Source organism: Lissotriton helveticus, chromosome 5_1, assembly GCF_964261635.1.
Source record: "Lissotriton helveticus chromosome 5_1, aLisHel1.1, whole genome shotgun sequence".
Lineage (NCBI taxonomy): Eukaryota > Metazoa > Chordata > Amphibia > Caudata > Salamandridae > Lissotriton > Lissotriton helveticus.
The window spans coordinates 1687107493-1687128713 of NC_136065.1; the positions used below are offsets into that span (position 1 = coordinate 1687107493).

General features: G+C 48.2%; 1 protein-coding gene across 2 annotated transcripts in view; it reads right to left on the bottom strand.

The window, feature by feature from the left end:
• The window catches only part of IPO4 (importin 4), a 2629293-nt gene that overhangs the window by 1777725 nt on the left and 830347 nt on the right, over positions 1 to 21221 (bottom strand). For both annotated transcript variants that reach the window (XM_078644926.1, XM_078644927.1), the window contains exon 6: positions 12713 to 12892. In XM_078644926.1, coding sequence (XP_078501052.1) covers positions 12713 to 12892 — 180 coding nt within the window. The remainder of the gene's footprint in view (positions 1 to 12712; positions 12893 to 21221) is intronic.

Consider the following 21221-nt stretch of genomic DNA (forward strand, 5'->3'; position numbering starts at 1 on the left):
GGTGGTGTGAACACCCTTTGCTGTAGATATAGTATACCTATATCTAACCCTAAAATGGACACATATATTCCTATGAGTCACTCCTATGAAAGGCCTTATCAATCCTGAAGGCAGAGTGCTTGGAATTATGTGAGATGGTGCTCTGGCATGAGCTGAGCCCGTTTGCAGCTTGCGGAACCAAGTCCTAATAGCTGTTCCATGATAACGCTATACCATATACTCTTAAGTGCATTATCAACCTCGCGGTTAAATGCTAACTCTGGTATAACCTTATCAAAACATGTCGAGTAAGGTGTCATACGATTTGGAATACTACCCTCTCGCCAATTCTGGCGACGGGGGTAGCATTCCACCCTTCTAGAGGGACACGACATGTATGTAACTGTGAACCCCGGTTAAAGTTAAAGTTAACTCGAGCCTCAGCATCACAAAATGGATGCTGCCACCACAGACACAAGTCTGACCTCCTGCTGCTGGGAGTCCTTCCAGCGAGGATGGCTTGGACAAAGGGTTTCCTGCCTTGGGAGGTGCTAGCACCACCCCAGACAGGATTTTGTGTATTGAGGTAGGGAGGCCTGAAAAGAATGAGACATGCCTGGGGCACACAAGGTGCCCTGTGCATACACCGGTTCAAACCAGTTGCAGGGGCATCCCAGCCCCAGCTCTGGCGGGAAACCGGACAAAGGATAGGGGGTGTAGCCACCCCCCTTCCTGGTCCCACCCAGGGGAGGGACATAGTCAGTAGTGCAGCCCCCTTTAGGAGAATAAAGGTAGGAGCTGGTCCCATTCCAAATTAGATTATCCTGAACTATTCAACAAGAAGAAACGCTGGCCTTCGACGTTCTGTTCCACAGAAGACTGAAGAATCTCCCTTGTGGACAAGGAGTGTCCACCCTGCAACTGCAGGCACCATCAAGCGTCCAGCGGCTTCACTTTGTCGTCTTCCCTCGAGTATCCAGACTTCAGAACCCGACGAGACCCGGATTCCCAGACCTCTCCGACCTCAACTCACATCTACAGCAAAGCTGAGACCCGTGGGTGCGACGAGACACGTGGGACCGGCCATCTTGAACGAACCTGCACTTCGCTTCCAGCACGACTCCCGAGGTAAACTCGACCAAGTGCTTTGGGGACTGAGAAGCCCCAGCCCCGAGCAGCCCCTGCACCGAAGATCAGCCCTCCAGCATCCACAAGATCTGCGTGGGGCCCTTCTGCTTGTTTGCTACTCGACGCGTTGTCTGGTCACTTGCTAGCTGGCTAGTGGCCTCCTAGACGACGAACCTTTGAATCTTCACTGCTGGTCTGGTTGCTCCAGACTGGCCCTTGCTCCCTACCAAAAGAGGGGCACCCCTGACTCTCCTAGTCCGCACCAGACGCTTTCTTCACTCACCGCGTGGGTTGCCTTTGCCAAGGCCTGTTGACGCCGATTCCGGATCCAACACCGCCGACAGCGAGAGCCTGCGTGGGACAGCTCGTGCCTCCATCCTGGTCGTCGAAGACACCTCCTGGTCCTCGTGGCTGCAGAGTCAAGCGTCCACTCTTCACCTGATCGCGACGTCGACATCTGGTTCCTTCCTGGTTCCACTCCAGTCACTGGCTAGTGACTGTGAACATTGTCCCTTCTGCTTTCAGGTCCTCTTCTTCACCAATCCACCCTTGGATTGCACCGGACATCTTCCTCCTGGTCGCCTGCAGCATCTTTATTTTCAGGCTCCATAGACTTAAACGCGAGAACCCGACGCACTTTGACACCTATGCACCCGCAGTCCGTGGGTGAGGTAACAAGAGCATTTCGGTGCTCAAGGGTAGTTTAACTGTCCTAGTGTCCAGTTCCACAGTCGTTTTAGTCCTATCTAGTCAGGATTGTCCGTACTCACCCTTTAACTTGAACTGTACTGTCCATAGACGTTGTTACGCATCTCGCGTGTGAGTTCACACTCTGCACACGCGTTCCGTGGGCCTCCTATTACTTACCTGAAGTTAGTGTAGCGTGGTCCCATCGATCCTACAGCCTCTGGACAGCTCCATTCCTGTTATCGACTCTCACATTCCACTTACTTAGTATATGGTTTGTCGTGCCCCTAGGGCACCATTGTAATTCTGTGCAACTTGTAGTATTTTTCGTAAGAGATTGTCATGTGCTTAGCCCTCTGACCTCATAAAGAGTTCAGAGGTGTTGTTATTAATAAATATACTGTTTATTTTCATAACAACCTGTGTGGTGTCCTTTCATCTGGTATTCAAGGGGTTATATTGTGGTAAAACAGCTGGCTTCACATGCCAAAAGAGTTTAGCCTAAGACTACTTTGTCCATGCTACCATTAGGAGTGAAGAACTTCAGTTAGAAGATTTGAGTTATATTCAGCAGTGGGCAGAGTAATGTTCAACAAATTTGCCGCCTTTTTGATAACAGTGTGATAAGGCACCACATCTTTTGAAGGAACATTCGACACCGAAGCCAAATCCCACTCAGGAGACAGTTCAAGCCCACTGGCCTCTGCCAGGTCCTCAAAAGGATCTTCAGACTCCTGCAACTCTCCTTCCTCAATATCAGCATACCGATATTGTTCTTCCTCCAAAAGTCTCTGGGCTTCTCTCCGTGACCTTTCCTTCACGATAGTCGAAGGATCCGGAACCCACTCCGACGAGTCCGGGGCCGGCGTCGAACCCGAAGTCGGATGAGGTCGTTTCACACGAGGTCGAACAGAATCCTGCCTCGGAGTCGTAGGCACCGGCGTCGATGGAACCGGCGCCAACGGAGTCGGCGTCTTACGCTTCGGCGTCGATGACACAGGCGGTGTCGGAAAAAGCCAATGCGGTGGTAGAGCCGGCAGGAAAGGCATGAAGGGCGCAGGAGCATAAGCTTGGGGAACACCCAAGTTAAAAGACATAGGACCCGTGGGACCAACAGGTGCACCAGAAGGGTACATCGCCCTAGAATAAACACCAAACATGGCGTTCAGGAATTGGGATGGATCCTGACCTGGAGCCGGAAAATCTGGATACGGTCCTCCGGGCTGATTCCGAGGAGGTGGAGTCGACACGACGTCGACCTCTTCCCCGAGCCCCGGAACCGGGGTCGACGAACCCGCAGGCACCGGAACCTCGGCGTCACCAACCTCCTGCACCTCACCTTCATCCTCCTGACCAGAAGGATTGGACGGATCTGGAGAAGGGATAGCCATCTGCTTCGGCGACTCGGGCGAATTCGGATGCGAAGCTTCACCAACAGAGTCCTGAGCCTCAGACGCCGAACCCTCCGCTTCTTTATTAAGAAGTTTGACCTGCGACTTCGGCCTCGAACCAGAGTCCTTCCCTGAGTGATGACGTGAGTGATGACGTGACTCATGGCTCCTCTTCTTATGCTTTTTCCTTGAGGATCTTGAAACATGAGCTGAAGACAAGTCCGAGTGGGACTTCGAACGAGACCTCGACCTCGAACGCCGAGATCGAGACTTTGAAGTCTTTTTAACTTTCTTACTCTTCAGCCTTGCCACGAGGAGTTTTGTCTCTCTTTCTCGCAGGGCCTTTGGGGTCATCTTCTTACAACAAGGGCAATCCTCGACGTCATGGTCGGAACTCAGGCACCAGACGCAGCACTCATGCGGGTCAGTAATAGACATTGTCTTGCCACATTCTCCGCAAGCCTTAAAGCCAGTCTTCTTCGACGACATCTCGAAGAAAACAAACAGCAATAATAGAACAAGAGTAACAAAGTTACCAAGAAGCTACAGTACGATCCCAGAAAATCGTTAGCGTCGACGGCGCGGAAAAAAGGGAACTGATGTCATCACGCCGGCGTGGGCCTATTATAGGCATCGGTAACGTCAGCGGAGTCGCGAGCGGTGCCGTGCCTCTATAACATCCAAATCCACGTCGGCGCGAAGCTACAAAAAGATTTTCCGAATGTTGCTGGCGCAAGGGGATATTCACAAGGTGAGGAATCCACTCGGCAGATGTATCTATCAGAATCTCCAACCTTCTGTCTTCCATTGGGTTTCTTCAGGGTTCAGCGGGAAGGTTCCTTCTTGAAAGCTGCAACTTTCCCATTGACTTGTATTGAGCACGCAGCTGTGCTTCCACTCTCTCTACGTAGGGGGGAGGCAATGTGGTTTTGCGCCTGCAAAGTGTAGAAAATGGACAGAACACAGATCACAAACTTCAATACTTCTTAAGGGATCGCTGATCAGTAAAGGACACAGAGTGTGAACACCTAGATCACATAAGGAATTCTGATCAACAATGGGAATACGACTAGAACATAGTCATAAGAATTCTCTTGAACATGGAACAATAAGTAGCAATGTAGTATGGGTGTGCATGTGGAGTTCTTTGGTTTACATTTTTAGTAGGACAACACTGGTTAGTCATGAAACAGATTATTAGGTCATATTTACATAAATGCCCGTAGATGTGATGAACAACAATGTGGAGCGGTTATGTATATTATGCTTTTAAATAAGGTTGTCATGATGGTACATCTCACGGTCCGAAATAGATGTGATTTGAACCTGTATTCATAACATGCATGTAAATATGGATCACCCTCAAATAGGCATGGAAGAATGAGTAGCAATGTGGTATAGGTTTGCATGTTGTTATATGGTTTTTATTTTTAGTAGGCGATCACTGGTTAGTCATGAAACAGATGATTATGCCATAATGCCCCTAGATGTGATGAACAAACAACAATGTGGAGCGTTTATGTATATTCTGTTTTCAAACAAGGCCATCATAATGATGGTACATCTCACATTACGAAACAGATATGAACCTGTATTTATAACGTGCATGTAAAGAATGATACCCTCAAATGGGTATGACAGTTGTAGATTGAATTTAAAGGTGATGTGTCTCTTTACCGGACAGCATTGTTCCACCATCGAGGTAACTGTCTTTTTCTCACTAACTGATTGATATTATATCGATGATCGAGGAACCCATCCTAGTTACATGATTCGGTTATACAGCGCTACACACTAGTCTAAGATGGCGCCCACCAAAAGGTAGTTCCATGACAACCATGAAAATGCTGTCTCTCTATGTTGAGTAACACATGGGACTTATGGGGCCCTTAGCAGACGCTAGCGTAGGAATGAACAATAGTTACTTACCTGTAAACAGGTGGTTCTCCAGTATTGGTGTCTTTCATAGATTCACATGCCTGAATCATTCCCCGTCGTCGGAGTGGGAGTCCCACGGTATATATAAAAGCAATAAATGCCATAAAACTTATAGCAAATATCAGAGATACCAAACCAGGAAGTAAAGTAGCACCAGCTACAGTAGAAAAAACTTCAACATTAGTGACTATCCTAGTCGTTATGTATTAGTCCAAACTGCGGCCAATCAGGCGACAGCACCCACCAGAATGTCCTCCCCAGAGGCTCAGGCTCTCAGATTTTCTCGCACGGTAGTGAAACCCTAAAATGCCTGAGTGAGTCTCTGGGGGGAGGCGGGCGGGTTGCATGTGAATCTATGAAAGACACCAATACTGGAGAACCACCTGTTTACAGGTAAGTAACTATTGTTCTTCTCCAGTATTAGGGGTGTCTTTCATAGATTCACATGCCTGAATCAGAATAGTAAGCAGTACTCCTAACATAAGGCTCGTAGACGTCAGAGTATCAAATGCATATATATATACATATATATATAACAGAATACCAGCCATACAATATCTGAAAGAACGTCTAAAGAGCATATAGGAGGAGGAGGAAACAGAGGCTCACCTTATTTGAAAAGATTACGCAGCACTGCTCTTCCAACCGAAGCATCTGCGTCGTCTGCTGAATCTAGACAGTAGTGTCTAGTAAAGGTGTGTCTGCTAGACCATGTAGCAGCTCTGCAGATCTGTCGAAGAGGCACACCAGCAAAAAGGGCAGTGGAAGAGCTAACCGCCCTTGTAGAATGTGCTCTTGGCAAGGCCTGTAAGGGTCTACCGGCCTGCTGATGACAAAGTCCAATCGTAGAGGAGACCCATCTAGAAATGGTCTGTTTTGAAACTGCACAGCCCCGGCGTTGCCGCCCATAAGCCACGAACAGTTGGTCTGTCTTGCGGATGCCAGAAGTTCTGGAGAGATAAAACTTAAGACATCTTCTAATGTCTAATGAATGTAGTGCTCTTTCAGCCGTAGACTGTGGGGCTGGAAAGAATGTCTTGAGGACAACCGGCTCATTCAGATGAAAGTCCAGAGGCACTTTAGGCATGTATGTTGGATTAGTACGCAGTACCACTGAGTCCGTGGTGAATTGGATGAAAGGTGCTTTAGATGTAAATGCTTGAATATCGCTTACCCTTCTAGCAGATGTTAAGGCTAGTAACAACGACACTTTCCATGACAGAAATTTTAGGTCCACCTTATGGATCGGCTCAAAAGGGTGACGCATGAGCTGAGTTAGTACGACATTCAGATGCCATGCCGGAGGGGGTTTCCGGACAGGCGGAAACATATGAAATAACCCCTTGAAAAATTGTTGTATGATCCTTACAGAGAACACAGAGTTCGATCCATCTTGACGAAATCTAGAAATGGCAGCCAGGAAGACTTTAAGAGTAGAATGTGCCAAACCCAATCTGGCCAAATGCAAAAAGAAAGGAAGGATTTGCTCCGGTTTTGCATGAATGGGATGTAGATCATTAGATTGGCACCATGCACAGAAACGTTTCCACTTCAGTTTGTAGGTTTTGATCGTGGATGGAGCTCTGGCTTTCGCCAGCACCTCTTGGCAATCTTGTGGAATGTTCAGGTGTGCAAATTCCATGTGCTGAGGAGCCAAGCTGACGATTTCAGCGAGTTCGGGTGGTATACCCTGCCCTGCTGGGTGGAGAGAAGATTCGGAATGCGTGGAAGTTGGATAGGGTTGCATTCCGAGAGAAGGAGTAGCTCGGTGAACCAGTATTGCCTGGGCCATCGTGGAGCGATCAGTATCAGCCGGCATGGCTGCCTCTTCATCTTCCTGATAACTTTCGGGATCAGAGGTATCGGTGGAAAAGCGTAGGCGAATATTTGATTCCAATTCAGCGAAAGGGCATCCCCGCACGGTTCCTTGTGGGGAACCCAGCTTGCAAAGTATGGGCATTTCCGGTTCTGGTATGTCGCAAACAAGTCCAGATCCGGATGCCCCCATATCTGAAAGATGCGATGTAGAGAAGGTAGATGTAGTTCCCACTCGTGAGTGCAGCCCCCGGACCTGCTGAGAGAGTCAGCCAACACATTTGCGATTCCCGGAACATGGACCGCTGATAGATGGATATTGTGAGTCAGGGCCCAACTCCAGATCTCTTGCGCTTGTTGCGATAACCGGGCTGATTTTGTGCCGCCCTGCTTGTTCAGATAATGCATGCAGGTGGTGTTGTCTGTCCGTATTAAAACTGTGGCACCTTGTAGAGTCGCTTGAAAGGACTTCAGGGCTAAAAATATGGCGTGCAACTCTAGCCTGTTTATGTGCCATCTCATTTGGATCTGGTTCCATTTCCTGCTGACCGTCATGCCTTGGAGGTGTGCACCCCAGCCTGTCATTGATGCGTCGGTCGTTACGATGAACCTGGGCACTTCCGTGAGGAAGGAGCATCCCACTTGTATGTTGGATCGGTGGGTCCACCATTGTATCGATTGTCGCATTCGTGGTGTAAGATGGATGATATCCTCGAAGGATCCTGATACCTGGAGCCACTGACGACTGAGCTCTTCTTGCAAGGGCCTCATCCGAAGACGACAGTTGGGGGTGAGAAGAATGCAGGAAGAAAGCATCCCGATGAAGGACTTGAACATGCGCACTGAAACGCACTTTTTTAATAACAGTGCCGCAGCGAATCGGTGAATCTTGTCCTGTCTTTCGTTTGAGATGAATACTTGGGCGAGGTTGGTGTCCAGTGTCGCTCCCAAGAAAGTCTTTCTTGTTGCTGGCGTGAGGTGTGACTTTTCAAAGTTTACAGAGAACCCCAGGTCTTGCATCAGTGCCAGTGTTGTTTGAACGTGATCTTGTGCCATGTCGAAAGAACTGGCCTTGATAAGGCAATCGTCCAGATATGGATATATTTGTATCGATTGCAACCGAAGATGGGCAGCCACTGGGGCCAGTATCTTTGTAAACACTCTGGGAGCTGAACGTAGTCCAAATGGAAGGACTTTGAACTGGAAGTCCCTGCCAGCCACTCTGAACCTCAGAAACTTCCGATGCCGTGGAAAAATTGGTACCTGGAAGTATGCATCCTGAAGGTCAAGTGTTGCCATAAAATCTCCCGCCGAAAGAAATTGGAGGATTTCTTGCAGTGTTAGCATCCTGAATGTGAGTTTCTTCAGGAACTTGTTTAGGGCACGCAGGTCGAGGATGGGACGCCATTCTCCCGACTTCTTGCGAATAAGGAAAAACCTTGAGTAGAAGCCTTTTCCTTTCTGATGATGAGGGACCCTTTCGATTGCACCCTTCCGGATCATGGTGTTGATCTGGATGAACAGCTCCTTGAGGTGCGCTGGAGGGGGTCCTCTTGGGGGGCAATTTGGGGGAGTTTTCACGAATTCCAAAATGTGTCCTCTGGCTACCACATCCAGGACCCATTTGTCTGTGGTAATTTTTGACCAATTTAAGTAATGTTAGGATATTTTTCCTCCAATTTGGTTCGGGTTGGCACAAAGTGGTGGCAGGATGCGTACCTCATTTCTTATGGTCTCTTCCTCGGTAATTAGATTTTCCTCGAGGTTGAGAGAAATTGCCTCTTCTCTGCCCATAAGTTTGCTGCCGATATGGCTGGAATCTTTGGTTTCCCTGGGCGGAAGAATAGGAGCGCTGTTGGTTGTACCCTCCTCTATTAGAGAAATTCCCTCTTCCTTTTGCTCCACGAAAGGAAGACTTCCGGTATTGCTGAGTACCCAGCGAACGTGCCGTTTCGGTATCTTTTTTGATGGCCTCCAGCGACTCATCAACATGCTTTCCAAATAAGAATTCTCCATCAAATGGCATGTCTATAATTCTGGATTGGACCTCCTGTCGGAAGGATGTTGCTTTCAGCCATCCTTGCCTCCTGAGAACAGCTGCACCCGCTAGCTGTCGAAATCCAGTGGCAGCAACGTCCACTGCAGCGTCAATCATTTCCGAGGAGACACACTCTCCTTCTTGAAAGATTTTCTTCGCTTCAGTTCGATCTGGCTCGGGCAGCTTGTCCATGTACGGCGAGATGTCAGACCACATCTGCCTATCGTATCGTCCTAGAATGGCTAGGGAGTTTGCGGCTCTGATGGTCGTAGCTGCAATAGTAGAAACTTTCTTCCCGATAGAATCAAGGCGCCTCCCATCCTTGTCTGGAGGAACAGAAACTTGAGACGTAGGATTAGAAGATCTCTTCTGCGCTGCCTGTGCTACCACAGAGTCTGCTTTAGCTTGTCCGATGAGGCATGCTGGAGAAGTATTTGGCGCCCTATACTTCTTATCTACTCTTGGGAGCACTGCTGGTAAAGAATTTGGCTTGGACATGATCTTTAGTCCTTCCTTCCAGATAAACTCTATAATTGGAATGGTCCAACTTTGTTTCTGTGGTGTAGTCTTGAAATCGTACAAGAAGCAATCCTCTTGCTTTGACTCCATGGTTATCATAAACCTCCTCGTTGCTCTATCCATGATCTTATGGAATGAGGCAATGTCCACAGGTGGTGACTCAGATGTAGTAGGTTCTGCCGGAGAGGGCGTGTTTGCATTATAATCCTCATACTCCGACGATTCTGACCCATTATCCAGTTCTCCTTCCTCTTGTTCTTCATGTTCTGAGAACTCTTCCTCCCGTGGCTGAGGAGTTGAACCTTCCGACGCAGCTAACGCTGGACGTCCGTCCTCCAACGGCACAGTAGTCAATGGTTGCGTCCGCTTAGAAAGCGGAGGCACTGTCTGAGGTCTTGGTGTAGATACTGTAGATTCACCAGACTCTGAAGGTGGGGAACGTCTGTAGTAGTAACTGAGCATGTACTGCAGATTGCGAAACAAATCGTCAGGCAACTGCCTATCCGGAGCAGGCCTGTCAGCATGTGAAGTGGGCTCAGTGTCCTCCATCTCCTCCTCTACATCCTCCTGCACCTTAATCCGGAGGTCAGATGGACTTCTAGCTGCCCCAAAATTCTCATCCTCATAGGATCCTTCCTCATCGGAATCCAAGAGTTTGTCTGGCACTACAAGCGTTGAAGGAATCGTCTCCGTAGTAGCTCTATTCTTTAGTAGCGTAGCCGTAGTTGCAGGAGATGGCAATGGAATCCCTGCTGTGTGCGCTGACCAAACTTGCAAAGTAGTGCAGCTTGATAGAGGCGGCGTCGATGGAACATCCGTTCGCTGTAGAAACTGTTGTCTCGTCGACGGTATCGTCGTCGACGGGGTCGTCGACGGGGTCGTCGACGGTAGCTTCGTCGACGCGGTGTTCGTCGTCGACGAGGATCTCTTCGTCGACGAGGTCGTCGACGGTAGCATCGTCGACGGGGACGCCGTCTAGGTAGTCGACGGTGGCTTCGTCGACGTGGATTTCGTCATCGACGAGGATTTTATCGTCGACGGACAGGCCGTCGAAGGCTTCGTCGACGGTACCAACTTCATCGTCGACGGGGATGCAACCGTCGACATCACAGACGTAGACGAGAGACTCGTCGACGGTACCTTGGCCGTCGTCGACGGGACAATTGCCGACGACGAGATAGGCCTGATCTGGACATGAACCAGTGTAGGCGATGAAGCTGAAGACATGACAAGAGTAGGCTTTGGTGAGGAGAAAGTAATAGTGCAGGTAATAGACGTGGCCACATGAGAGGAAACACAGTCCTTTTTTGACGTTGAAATTGTCAATGGTGGCAACTGAGGAGGCGCAGATTTTGAAGATTTCTTGAGAACTGTATTTTTCCCAGACTTCTTAGAGGGCGTACTATCCCCTATAGTAGGAGGGAGAGTTTTACTTGAAGTACTAGGCCCCGCATCCTGAGAGGATTTAGCCTTCTTAGCCACCTTCGCCCTTAGAGATGAAACTTCTGTTTAAGCCTTCCTCTTAGTAGAAAGAGATGAAGAACCAGAGGCAAAGCTTCCTACCTCAGACAAAGGGTCATCCTTGTCCTTGAGTCTGTTGAGCCACAGTAGCAGACGTCCTTCTCTATCCCTGATGGTCTTAGGGGGGAAGGTCCGGCAGATCTTGCACTCTTTTGCCTTATGGTCTGGATAAAGGCAATATAAACATTTCTTGTGGGGATCTTCCTTGAAAAGTCTTGGCTTCCCACAAGAATCACAGGCCCTGAACAGGGATTTTGAAGAAGACATCTGTGAAACTTGAAGAAACTAATAATTTAGAAGAAAAACTGAGCAGAGCTCAGGGAGACTCCCTTCACACGACGTGCGGTAGAAAATCTGAGAGCCTGAGCCTCTGGGGAGGACATTCTGGTGGGTGCTGTCGCCTGATTGGCCGCAGTTTGGACTAATACATAATGACTAGGATAGTCACTAATGTGGAAGTTTTTTCTACTGTAGCTGGTGCTACTTTACTTCCTGGTTTGGTATCTCTGATATTTGCTATACGTTTTATGGCATTTATTGCTTTTATATATACCGTGGGACTCCCACTCCGACGACGGGGAATGATTCAGGCATGTGAATCTATGAAAGACACCCCTAATACTGGAGAAACATTCAACCTTTCGTGTACAAGGCGCAGCGAGAGTCCTCCCGCCAGTAAGAATAGTAATTTTGACAATCCGATAAGAGTATTAATATAATCCCGTCTTTTACATCCAGAGGCTTACTAATGGACTTCAGCATAATTCTTTACCCTAGGATACAGGGCGGTTAATTTTATTACTGCTTACACGGCAATTCGGGCTGGACTGTTCCCATGAGGCACACGGTCAAGACTGATTTGCATATAGCTGGGTCTGAACTGAGGTGGGGAAGTGAGCTAAAGAATGATGATGGAATCAACCCACAGCTGTTACTGGGGGTGAGTGTCAGAAAAGCTTCAGCGATCCGTCCATCATCTCCTTGTGCTTACTATCATTTGAGTGCCATTAACCTGGTCGGACTACCCTTCAGAAAGTAACACTAATAGCTTTATATTTGACAAATCAGCATATATTGTTTTAGGTAATTGAGAGACAACTTACTTTGTTTTTAAGGTCTGCTTGTTGGCTTCAAGAATACAAAAAAAACCAGAATAATGAGGTTTTTAAAGTTGCTGTCTGCAACACACCGCTGAGAATCAGCTGCTGTCGGCAATGAACACACTACAATCAGCTTTGACTGTAATTAGAATGTTCAGCATCTGTTACATTTGTTCATGATTAGGATGAAGCCAATTGTAAAGTTCATTAGTGTGGTTTGGGGTGATCCTTATGTAAGCAGACTTACTGTCAAGCAGAGACTGGTTAGCAAGATGAAAATACGACTAGGATGAGGTTTCTCAATGGATACAAGCCAATTACCACTGGAGGCTGTGTATACATCATTTGTGCTAGGAAAAAAGGAGCAAATATATTTCATTATTTTAAAAAACAATCCAATGAAATATATTTTTGGATCCTGCAATAATACTGAAATGGGTGTGTTTAATAGTCTAGGTCATGAGTTGGTGTACTCGAGGCTCAGGACTAGGGAATGACATCACAAGTGCTCTGGGAAAAAAATATGATGCCATGGTAAAAACAGGTCATTGAAGTTGGGGCGGGGTAAGCCGGAATGAAGAAATATAAAGTCTCACCATTTCGTCCTTGCCCATATACTGTGCCATGACTGTTATGGCTTGGATAGTGTAGAAGAGAACTAGTTTATTCTCTGTGTCTTCCAGAGTATGGTGGAAAAGCCGCAGTAAGTCCCGGAAGTGTGGTTGGAATGCCTTGGTGCAGGAATCCAAGGCTGTGCTTAGAACCAAAAGACCAACCTGGGGGGGAAAAGGAGATACATACAGCATCAACAGAGGTCAACAAGAAGACTCACATGAGAGGGTTCAATCTTAGGCCGCAAGAAAAAATGAAGGAGAAAAGCGAATGAAACCTTACTCACTTGTAGTGGCTCATGCACTCCAAATTCTTGAGCTTTTTCATTACTTCACATGAAATTACCAAAGGCATCAGGCAGAACCAGAGAGCAGATGCAATAGTATTTAAATGGCTAGACCACTAAGCTAAGACGTCTGAGAAAAATATGAACACCTAGCCTTTATGTCCATCACTTCCAAAGAACTATTAATAACCTTGATCCTTTGAACTATGTTGGAGTGACCAAAAGCTATAGCAGGCTGGAAGAGGGAGTTTTTGGCTGCTTAAGGAACCGAGTAAATAAGATACAGGAGTTACTATAGTAAGTAAGGAATTAATTACCTGTAACAATGGGTTTGCAGTGGGGTAGATCACTTCATTTCCATGCTCCTGCCATCTACTGTTGGACATGGGTGTTGCAAGATGTTTTTCTTCAAAGTAGAGGTTTTAGTTTTAGTGACCCCTCTTGGAAATGTACAGTGTTGCAGGACACAGACTCCACCTTAGATTGTGCTTTCAACATATGGGTAAGTGCGAGGGGGCGTGGTGTGATTCAGAACAGTGGGATGTGGTGGATTTCATACAGTCTACGTAGTAATTGAGGGTTATTTTAACATGTAAACTGTGTAAGACCCTTTTTGCAAATAACAAAGGTTGGGAAGGAAAACAAGGCAAGTCAATGGTTTTGCTTATCAAGAAACTGTGTGATGACCTTATGTAGAAAACAAACCCTAGAACCGACCGAATCATTGTGTACTTCAATGAAAGGAGCCTCCAGTGTTAGGGCTTGCAAATCGCTAACTTTCCATTAATACAGTGACTGGAATGAAATGGACACTTTTCACAACAAACTGCAGTGGACAAGAACAGAGCAACGGCTCAAAAGCTGGCCCCATGGACTAGTTAACATTTATACACATCAGCAAGGAGTCATTATCAACAAGCTACATATGAAAACAAGTTGCTTACCTGTAACTTTGGTTCTCCAGTATTGGAAACTTTCATAGATTCCAATGCTTATATCATTCCCAGTCGTCGGAATGGGAGTCCCCGGTATACATAAAATAGCAATAGAAACCATCCCCAAAACCAAAGCCTAGGCCCATACTTGTTTGCCAACCTATCCACCTCTTTTTGCAAAAGAGACTAAATAAAATGAACCAACAATCAGATTAGCCTCACCCCATAGAACCCTCCTGAGAGAAGCTCAGAACCTCAGATTTTCGAAGCCGTTGTGTAACGACACCACTGAAGAAGCTAGAGGCTGAGCTTTCCCAGGGGAGGAGGGTGGGTCGCATGGGAATCTATGACAGTTTCCAATACTGGAGAACCAAAGTTACAGGTAAGAAACGTGTATTCTTACTCCAGTATAGGAACTTTCATAGATTACCATGCTTGTATCAGAGTAGCTAGCAGTTATCAGCACATTTTTGGAACCATGACCATTTAACAGCCAAGAACAAAGCAATTGCATATTCACCATAATGACAATTTCAATGGTCAACAACATACATAGAAACATTAGAAAGTATAAACACGAGGTTCAAAAATGTGCAAGAGCTGAAAAGACAGTAACATAGAAGGAGGGATGAAAGGGATAGCTCACCACTACTGAAAGAGGTTCCTCAGGACTGCCAGGCTGACTGCTGCATCACTCTGTGCTGCAGAATCCAGGCAGTAATGCCTTGTAAACGTACGAGTACTGCTCCAGGTCACCGCCCTTCATATCTCCCGGATAGGAACTCTGGCAAAGAGGGCTGTCGAAGAAGAAATCGCCCTCGGGGAGTGAGCACGATCAGACCTTCCAGGGGCTTACACGCTGCTCTGTGACAATACTGGATAGCGATGGTAATCAAACAAGCAAACCTCTGCTTGGAAAGGGGAAAGCCCTTATGAGGGTCACTAAAGGACACAAATAGTTGAGAAGACTTCCTGAAGTCCTTAGTATGTTGGAGTTAGAATTTTAAGCACCTCTGAATGTCAGGAGAGTAAAGTGCTTTTCCTGCCGGAGTAACCGGTTGAGGGAAAAAAGTTTTAAGTATAACTGGCTCATTCAAATGAAAGTCTGAAGGTACTTTCGGTATGAACTTTGGGTTGGTACGCAGTATCACTGTACCCTTTTTGAACTGGAGAAAAGGTTCATGAATGGTGAGAGCCTGCAATTCACCCACAAATCTAGCTGAAGTCAAGGCTAGCTGAAGAGCTACCTTCCAGGAGAGGAATTTCAACTCCACCCGGTGAATAGGCTCGAAAGGAGGCTTCATGAGTTGGGCGAGAACCAAGTTAAGATGCCACAGAGGAGGAGGAGGCGGCTTGACTGGAGGGAAAACTCTGAAAAGGCCCTTGAGAAACTGTTTGATTATTCGTGCTGACCAGAGGGAAGGACCTTAAGATGTGCGTCTGAAGCGAGAGATGGCTGCAAGGTGCACCTTAATAGAAGAGAGAGCCAGTCCCGATTTTGCCAATGAAAGAATGTATGGAAGAACTTCATGCAGTTCAGACTGGATGGACACCCTTTTGCTGGCACCAAATGCAGAAACGCTTCAACTTCAACTTGTATGTGTTGTTGGTACTTGGGGCTCATGCCTGAGAGAGAACCACTTTACATTCCGTTGAAAGGGTCAAACCAAGAAATTCTCGCTGCTCCGGAGCCATGCAGAGAGCTGCAGAGATTGCAGATTCGGATGCCACACTTAGCCCTGGGACATAGTCAATAGCTAAGGAATTGACTGCAAAGGAAGTGGAAGGTCCAGGGAGAGAAGGTGCAAGTTGGTGAACCAAAACGGCCAGGCCATGCATGAGCTATCAGAATCATCTTGCAGTGTTCCGCTTTGAGCTTCCTGAGAAGCCTGGGGATCAGAGGAATCAGGGGAAAAGCATAAACAAATGTGCCTGACCAGGCCATCGAAAGGGCATTTCCCAACAATCCCGGAGTTTGAAGCCTGCTTGCGTAAAATCGGCATTTCTTGTTCTCCGGCGTGGCAAAGAGATCTATGGAAGGCCTGCCCCATCTGCGAAAGACCTTCTGAAGAGTGGAGTAGTCCAGTTCCCATTCGTGGCTGACCAATTTTAATCTGCTCAGCGTGTCCGCTGCCTTGTTGAGAACGCCTGGAAGGTGCTCCGCCAACAGTGATACTCCCTGCTGGTTTGCTAATTCCCAGATCGTCTGTGTGAGAAGTTGGCCTGATGTGCAGTGTTCACTATTCTAGTGATCACTATATATCAGTCCAAACAACCCTTATTGATGATTGTTGTAAGTCAACCTTATAGACCAGCTATCCTAGTAGCATGGATACGAGCAGTCTAAGGCTAAGACTCTAGAGGGCGTGTTAAGCCAGCTGTTTTACCATCACATTACCCCTTGAACACCCAGTGAAAGGACACCACACAAGTGTTATGAAAATAAACAATGTATTTATTAGAATCACAACATCCCTGTACTCTTTATGAGGACAGGGTGCTAAGCACACAACAAAACTCTTACGAAAATACTTAAGTTAGCACGTTATACACAAATGCCCGAGGGGCACGAAAAACCATATACGCTAAAAGTGGAATGCGAATTACTAGCAGGTAAGTAACAGTTCTAATAGGCTTTGGAATCGCTAGGACTGGACTAGGGAATCGTTAGATTACTACTAGGAGGCCCAGGGGACTCGGGTGCAGAGTGTGCACTCTCACGCGGGATGCGGGACAAAGTCTATGGAAGCTAGAATTCACAAAGTTAGTGTTCACGGGCGAACCCGACCTGGTAGGGAGAAAACGACAGTGGATCCTGACCCTTGGATAGTGAGGCTATGCTGGGACACCGGAGTGCCGAAGTTACCTAGCCCAGGGGCTGCAGCTGCATAGGTCTGAAAAGACGTCGGGGATCTCGTTGCCGGACCAGGAGCCTGGAAGGAAGAAGTTGCTGGCAGGCGACCAGTGAAGAAAAGTTCGATGGATCCAAGCCTGGATCAAGGAAGAAGAAACCTGAAAGCAGAGGGGACCAAGTTCTTGAATCACTAGCCAGTGATTAAGTGGGCACCAGGATGGCACCGGGCGAAGTCACCGCAGTCAGGTGAGTGGGCGCTGCTGGGCTCTGCAGTCTCTCGGACCAGGAGGCGTTGTCGGCGACCAGGATGGAGGTGCGAGCTGTCCCACGAAGGATGAAGTCGTCGGCGTCGAAGTTACCCAGGAGTGGGCAACAAGCCTTGGCTAATTCAAGCCCACGCGGTGGACTCAAAATGGCGTCTTGAGGGGACCAGGAGGGTCCGGGGTGCTCCTCTTCTGGAAGGGAGCAAGGGCCAGTCTGGAGCAACCAGACCAGCAGCAGAAATGTCGTCGGGCGTCGTCAGGAAGGCCACAAGCCAACGGGCTAGTAGCCAAACAACGCGGTGAGCAGCGGAAAGCAGAAGGGGCCCACGCAGATCGTGGAGATGCTGGGGGGCTGCACTTCGGAGCTAGAGCTGCTCAGAGTCGGGGCTTCTCGGACCCCAAAGCACTCACCAGTAGATTACTCGGCGGGCTTGCTGGAAAGAAGTCGTGCAGTCTTGCAGATGGCCGGTCCCTTGAGGTCTCGTCGCACCCACGGTTCTCAGCTGGGCTGTAGAGGTGGGTAGAGGTCAGAGGTGCCAGGGAAGCCGGTTCTCGTCGAGCTGGGCAGTCGGATTCCGGAGGAAGGACTTACAGCAGACCGCAGTGTTCTTTAGATGGTGCCTGCGGATGCAGGGTGACTACTCCTTAGCCACAAGGGAGAAATCTTAGGAAGAAGTCTTGAGTTCCTTTCGTAGAAAGTAGTTTCAGGATTCAAAGATGATCCGATTTGGAAGGGGGCCAGTCTCTACCTTTATCCTGTAAAAGGGGGCTGGCACGCGACTAGGTCCTGCCCTAGGGGTGGGACCAGGAGGGGGGTGGTTACACCCACTTCCTTGGCGGGCCTTTCCCCAGCACAGGGTCTGGAGTGACCCTGGAACTGGTTCCAGCCAGCCTATGCACAGTGAGCACCGGGGTGCCACGTGCAGTCACCTTCCTCTAAAGCCCTGCCTACCTACAATACACAAAACCCTGTCTGGGACGGTGCTAGCACCGCCCCTGGCAGGAAACCCTTTGTCCTTATCTCCTGCTCTGGGAGGACTCCCAGCAGCAGGAGGGCAGACTTGTGTCTCGGTGGCAGCATCCATTTTGTGGATGCTAAGGCTCTGTCTGACTTTTAACCGGGTTATAGGTTACAGGCATGTCGTGTCCCTCTAGAAGGGTGGAATGCTAACCCCGTCGCCAGAATTGGCGAGGGGTTAGTATTCCAATTCGTATGACACCTTACTCGACATGTTTTGATAAAGCGATACCAGAGTTGGCACATAACCGCGAGGATTATAATGCACTTAAGAGTATATGGTATGCGATATCATGGAAACGGCTAAGGGATGGATCCCGAAAGCCGCAGACAGGCTCAGCTCATGCTAGAGCACCATCTCACACGATTCCAAGCACTCTGCCTTCAGGATTGTTAAGGCCTGCTATAGGAGTGACTGATAGGAGATCTGTGTGTCCATTTTTAGGGTTAGATATAGGTATACTATATCTAAAGCAAAGGGTGAGTACACCACCTTGCCCCAGCTGTCGTGCAGCCAGTTGTGTCAGTTTTAGTTAGTCAATCCAGGGGTGGCATAATACATGCTTCAGCCCTGGGTACAGGGACTTGGAGAGGGCCCAGTGCCAATTCAGTACCTGAGTACAATTTGGATAGAGAGAACAGCTAGGCTGTGGGTCTGATTAGCAGGCCCACAGCCAGGGAAAGTCGTAAACCAGTGCAGCAAAAAGCAAAAATCTGGGTGATCATAGGATTGCAGACCCTACTCTCCTACATGACCCCCCCCCAAACTTTGGGACAATAAGCTAACCTTGACCAGGTGAGTCTTCTTGCTCTAAGTGGAAATACCTGGAGAGCCCATCAGCATTGCTGTGATCAGTCCCAGGTCTATGCTCCACTGTAAAATCCATCCCCTGTAGGGAAATGGACCACCTAAGCAGTTTGGGGTTTTCACCCTTCATCTGATTTAGCCACAAGAGGGGCTTATGGTCTGTCTGAATGGTGAAGTGAGTGCCAAACAAGTAGGCCCTCAGCTTCTTCAGGGCCCAGACCACAGCAAAGGCCTCCCTCTCAATAGCTGACCAATTTTTCTCTCTGGGTGTCAACCTTCTACTAATGAAAGCAATAGGCTGATCATTACCATCCAAATTCAGTTGAGACAGAACAGCTCCCACACCCAACTCAGAAGCATCTGTTTGGACAATGAATGGCTTGGAGTAATCTGGACTCTTGAGGATAGGTGCTGTGCACATGGCCTGCTTTAGGTCATTGAATGCTTTCTGACAGCTTGCTGTCCACTGAACTTTCTTTGGCATCTTCTTGCTTGTCAGGTCATTAAGGGGGGTCACTATGGACCCATAATTTCTGACAAACTTCCTATAGTACCCAGTCAGGCCCAAGAAAGCTCGAACCTGAGTCTGGGTGATTGGAGGAGTCCAGTCCTTGATGGCCTGTATCTTACTCTCCAGTGGCTGAACCTGGCCTCCACCTACAAGGTGGCCCAGGTATACAACCTGTGACTGCCCTATCTGGCACTTTGTGGCCTTGATAGTGAGGCCTGCCTTTTGCAGGGCCTCTAACACTTTCCTCAGGTGGACCAGGTGATCCTCCCAGGTGGAGCTAAAGACAGCAATATCGTCAAGATAAGCTGCACAGAAGTCATCCAGCCCAGTGAGGACTTGATTCACCAACCTTTGGAAGGTGGCAGGTGCATTTTTCAGTCCAAAGGGCATTACCACAAATTGATAATGCCCTCCAGGGGTAGAAAATGCTGTTTTAGGTTTGGCTTCCTCAGCTAACCTGATTTGCCAATACCCAGCTGTCAAATCAAATGTGCTTAAGAAGTTGACAGAAGCCAATCTATCTATAAGCTCATCTGCTCTTGGTATTGGGTGGGCATCAGTCTTAGTGACTGCATTGAGGCCTCTGTAGTCTACGCAAAACCTCATCTCTCTCTTACCACCCTGGGTGTGAGGCTTTGGCACTAGAACTACTGGGCTAGCCCAAGGGCTATCTGAGGGCTCAATGACTCCCAGTTCCAACATTTTCTGCACTTCAGTTTTGATGCAGTCTCTAACATGATCAGGCTGTCTGTAGATTTTACTCTTGACAGGCAGACTGTCTCCAGTGTCAACATCATGGGTACACCAATCAGTTTGGCTGGGTGTCAGAGAGAACATATGTCGAAAGGATTGCAGAACTTGCCTGCAATCCTGTTGCTGATGTTCAGTGAGGCTGCCACAAAAGACAACACCATCAACTGACCCATCATCAGGATTCTGAGTGAGCAGGTCTGGGAGAGGGTCACTCTCTTCCTCCTGTCCCTCATCTGTGGCCATGAGCAAGCTCATGTCCTTCCTGTCAACATATGCCTTGAGCCTGTTAACATGGAGCACTCTGAGAGGGCTCCTGGGAGTTCCAAGGTCCACCAAGTAGGTAACCTCTCCCTTTTGCTCAATGATGGTGTGGGGCCCAGACCATTTGTCTTTCAGAGCTGCTGGGGCCACTGGCTCCAGCACCCACACCTTCTGTCCTGGCTGGTACACAGTCAGTACAGCCTTTTGGTCATGCCAAGCTTTTTGAAGTTCCTGGCTGGCCTCAAGGTTTTTAGATGCCTTTTCCATATACTCAGCCATCCTGGAGCGGAGGCCAAGTACATAGTCCACTATGTTGGTTGCAGGCTTTTTGAGAGGTCTCTCCCATCCTTCCTTCACCAAACACAGGGGTCCCCTTACAGGATGCCCATACAGAAGCTCAAAAGGGCTGTAGCCAACCCCCTTCTGTGGGACCTCTCTGTAAGCAAACAAGAGGCAGGGGATCAGGACATCCCATCTTCTCCTAAGAGGTTCAGGTAGTCCATGAATCATCCCTTTCAGGGACCTGTTGAATCTCTCAACAAGCCCATTGCATTGTGGATGATAGGGTGTGGTGAACTTGTAGTTCACACCACACTCTTTCCACATGGCAGCCAGATATCCTGACATGAAGTTTGTACCTCTGTCAGAGACGACCTCCTTAGGGAAACCCACTCTGGAGAACACTCCAACTAGGGCTCTTGCCACTACAGGGGCTGTAGTGGTCCTAAGGGGAATAGCCTCAGGATACCTGGTGGCATGGTCCACCACCACCAGTATAAACTTGTGTCCTGATGCTGTCTGGGG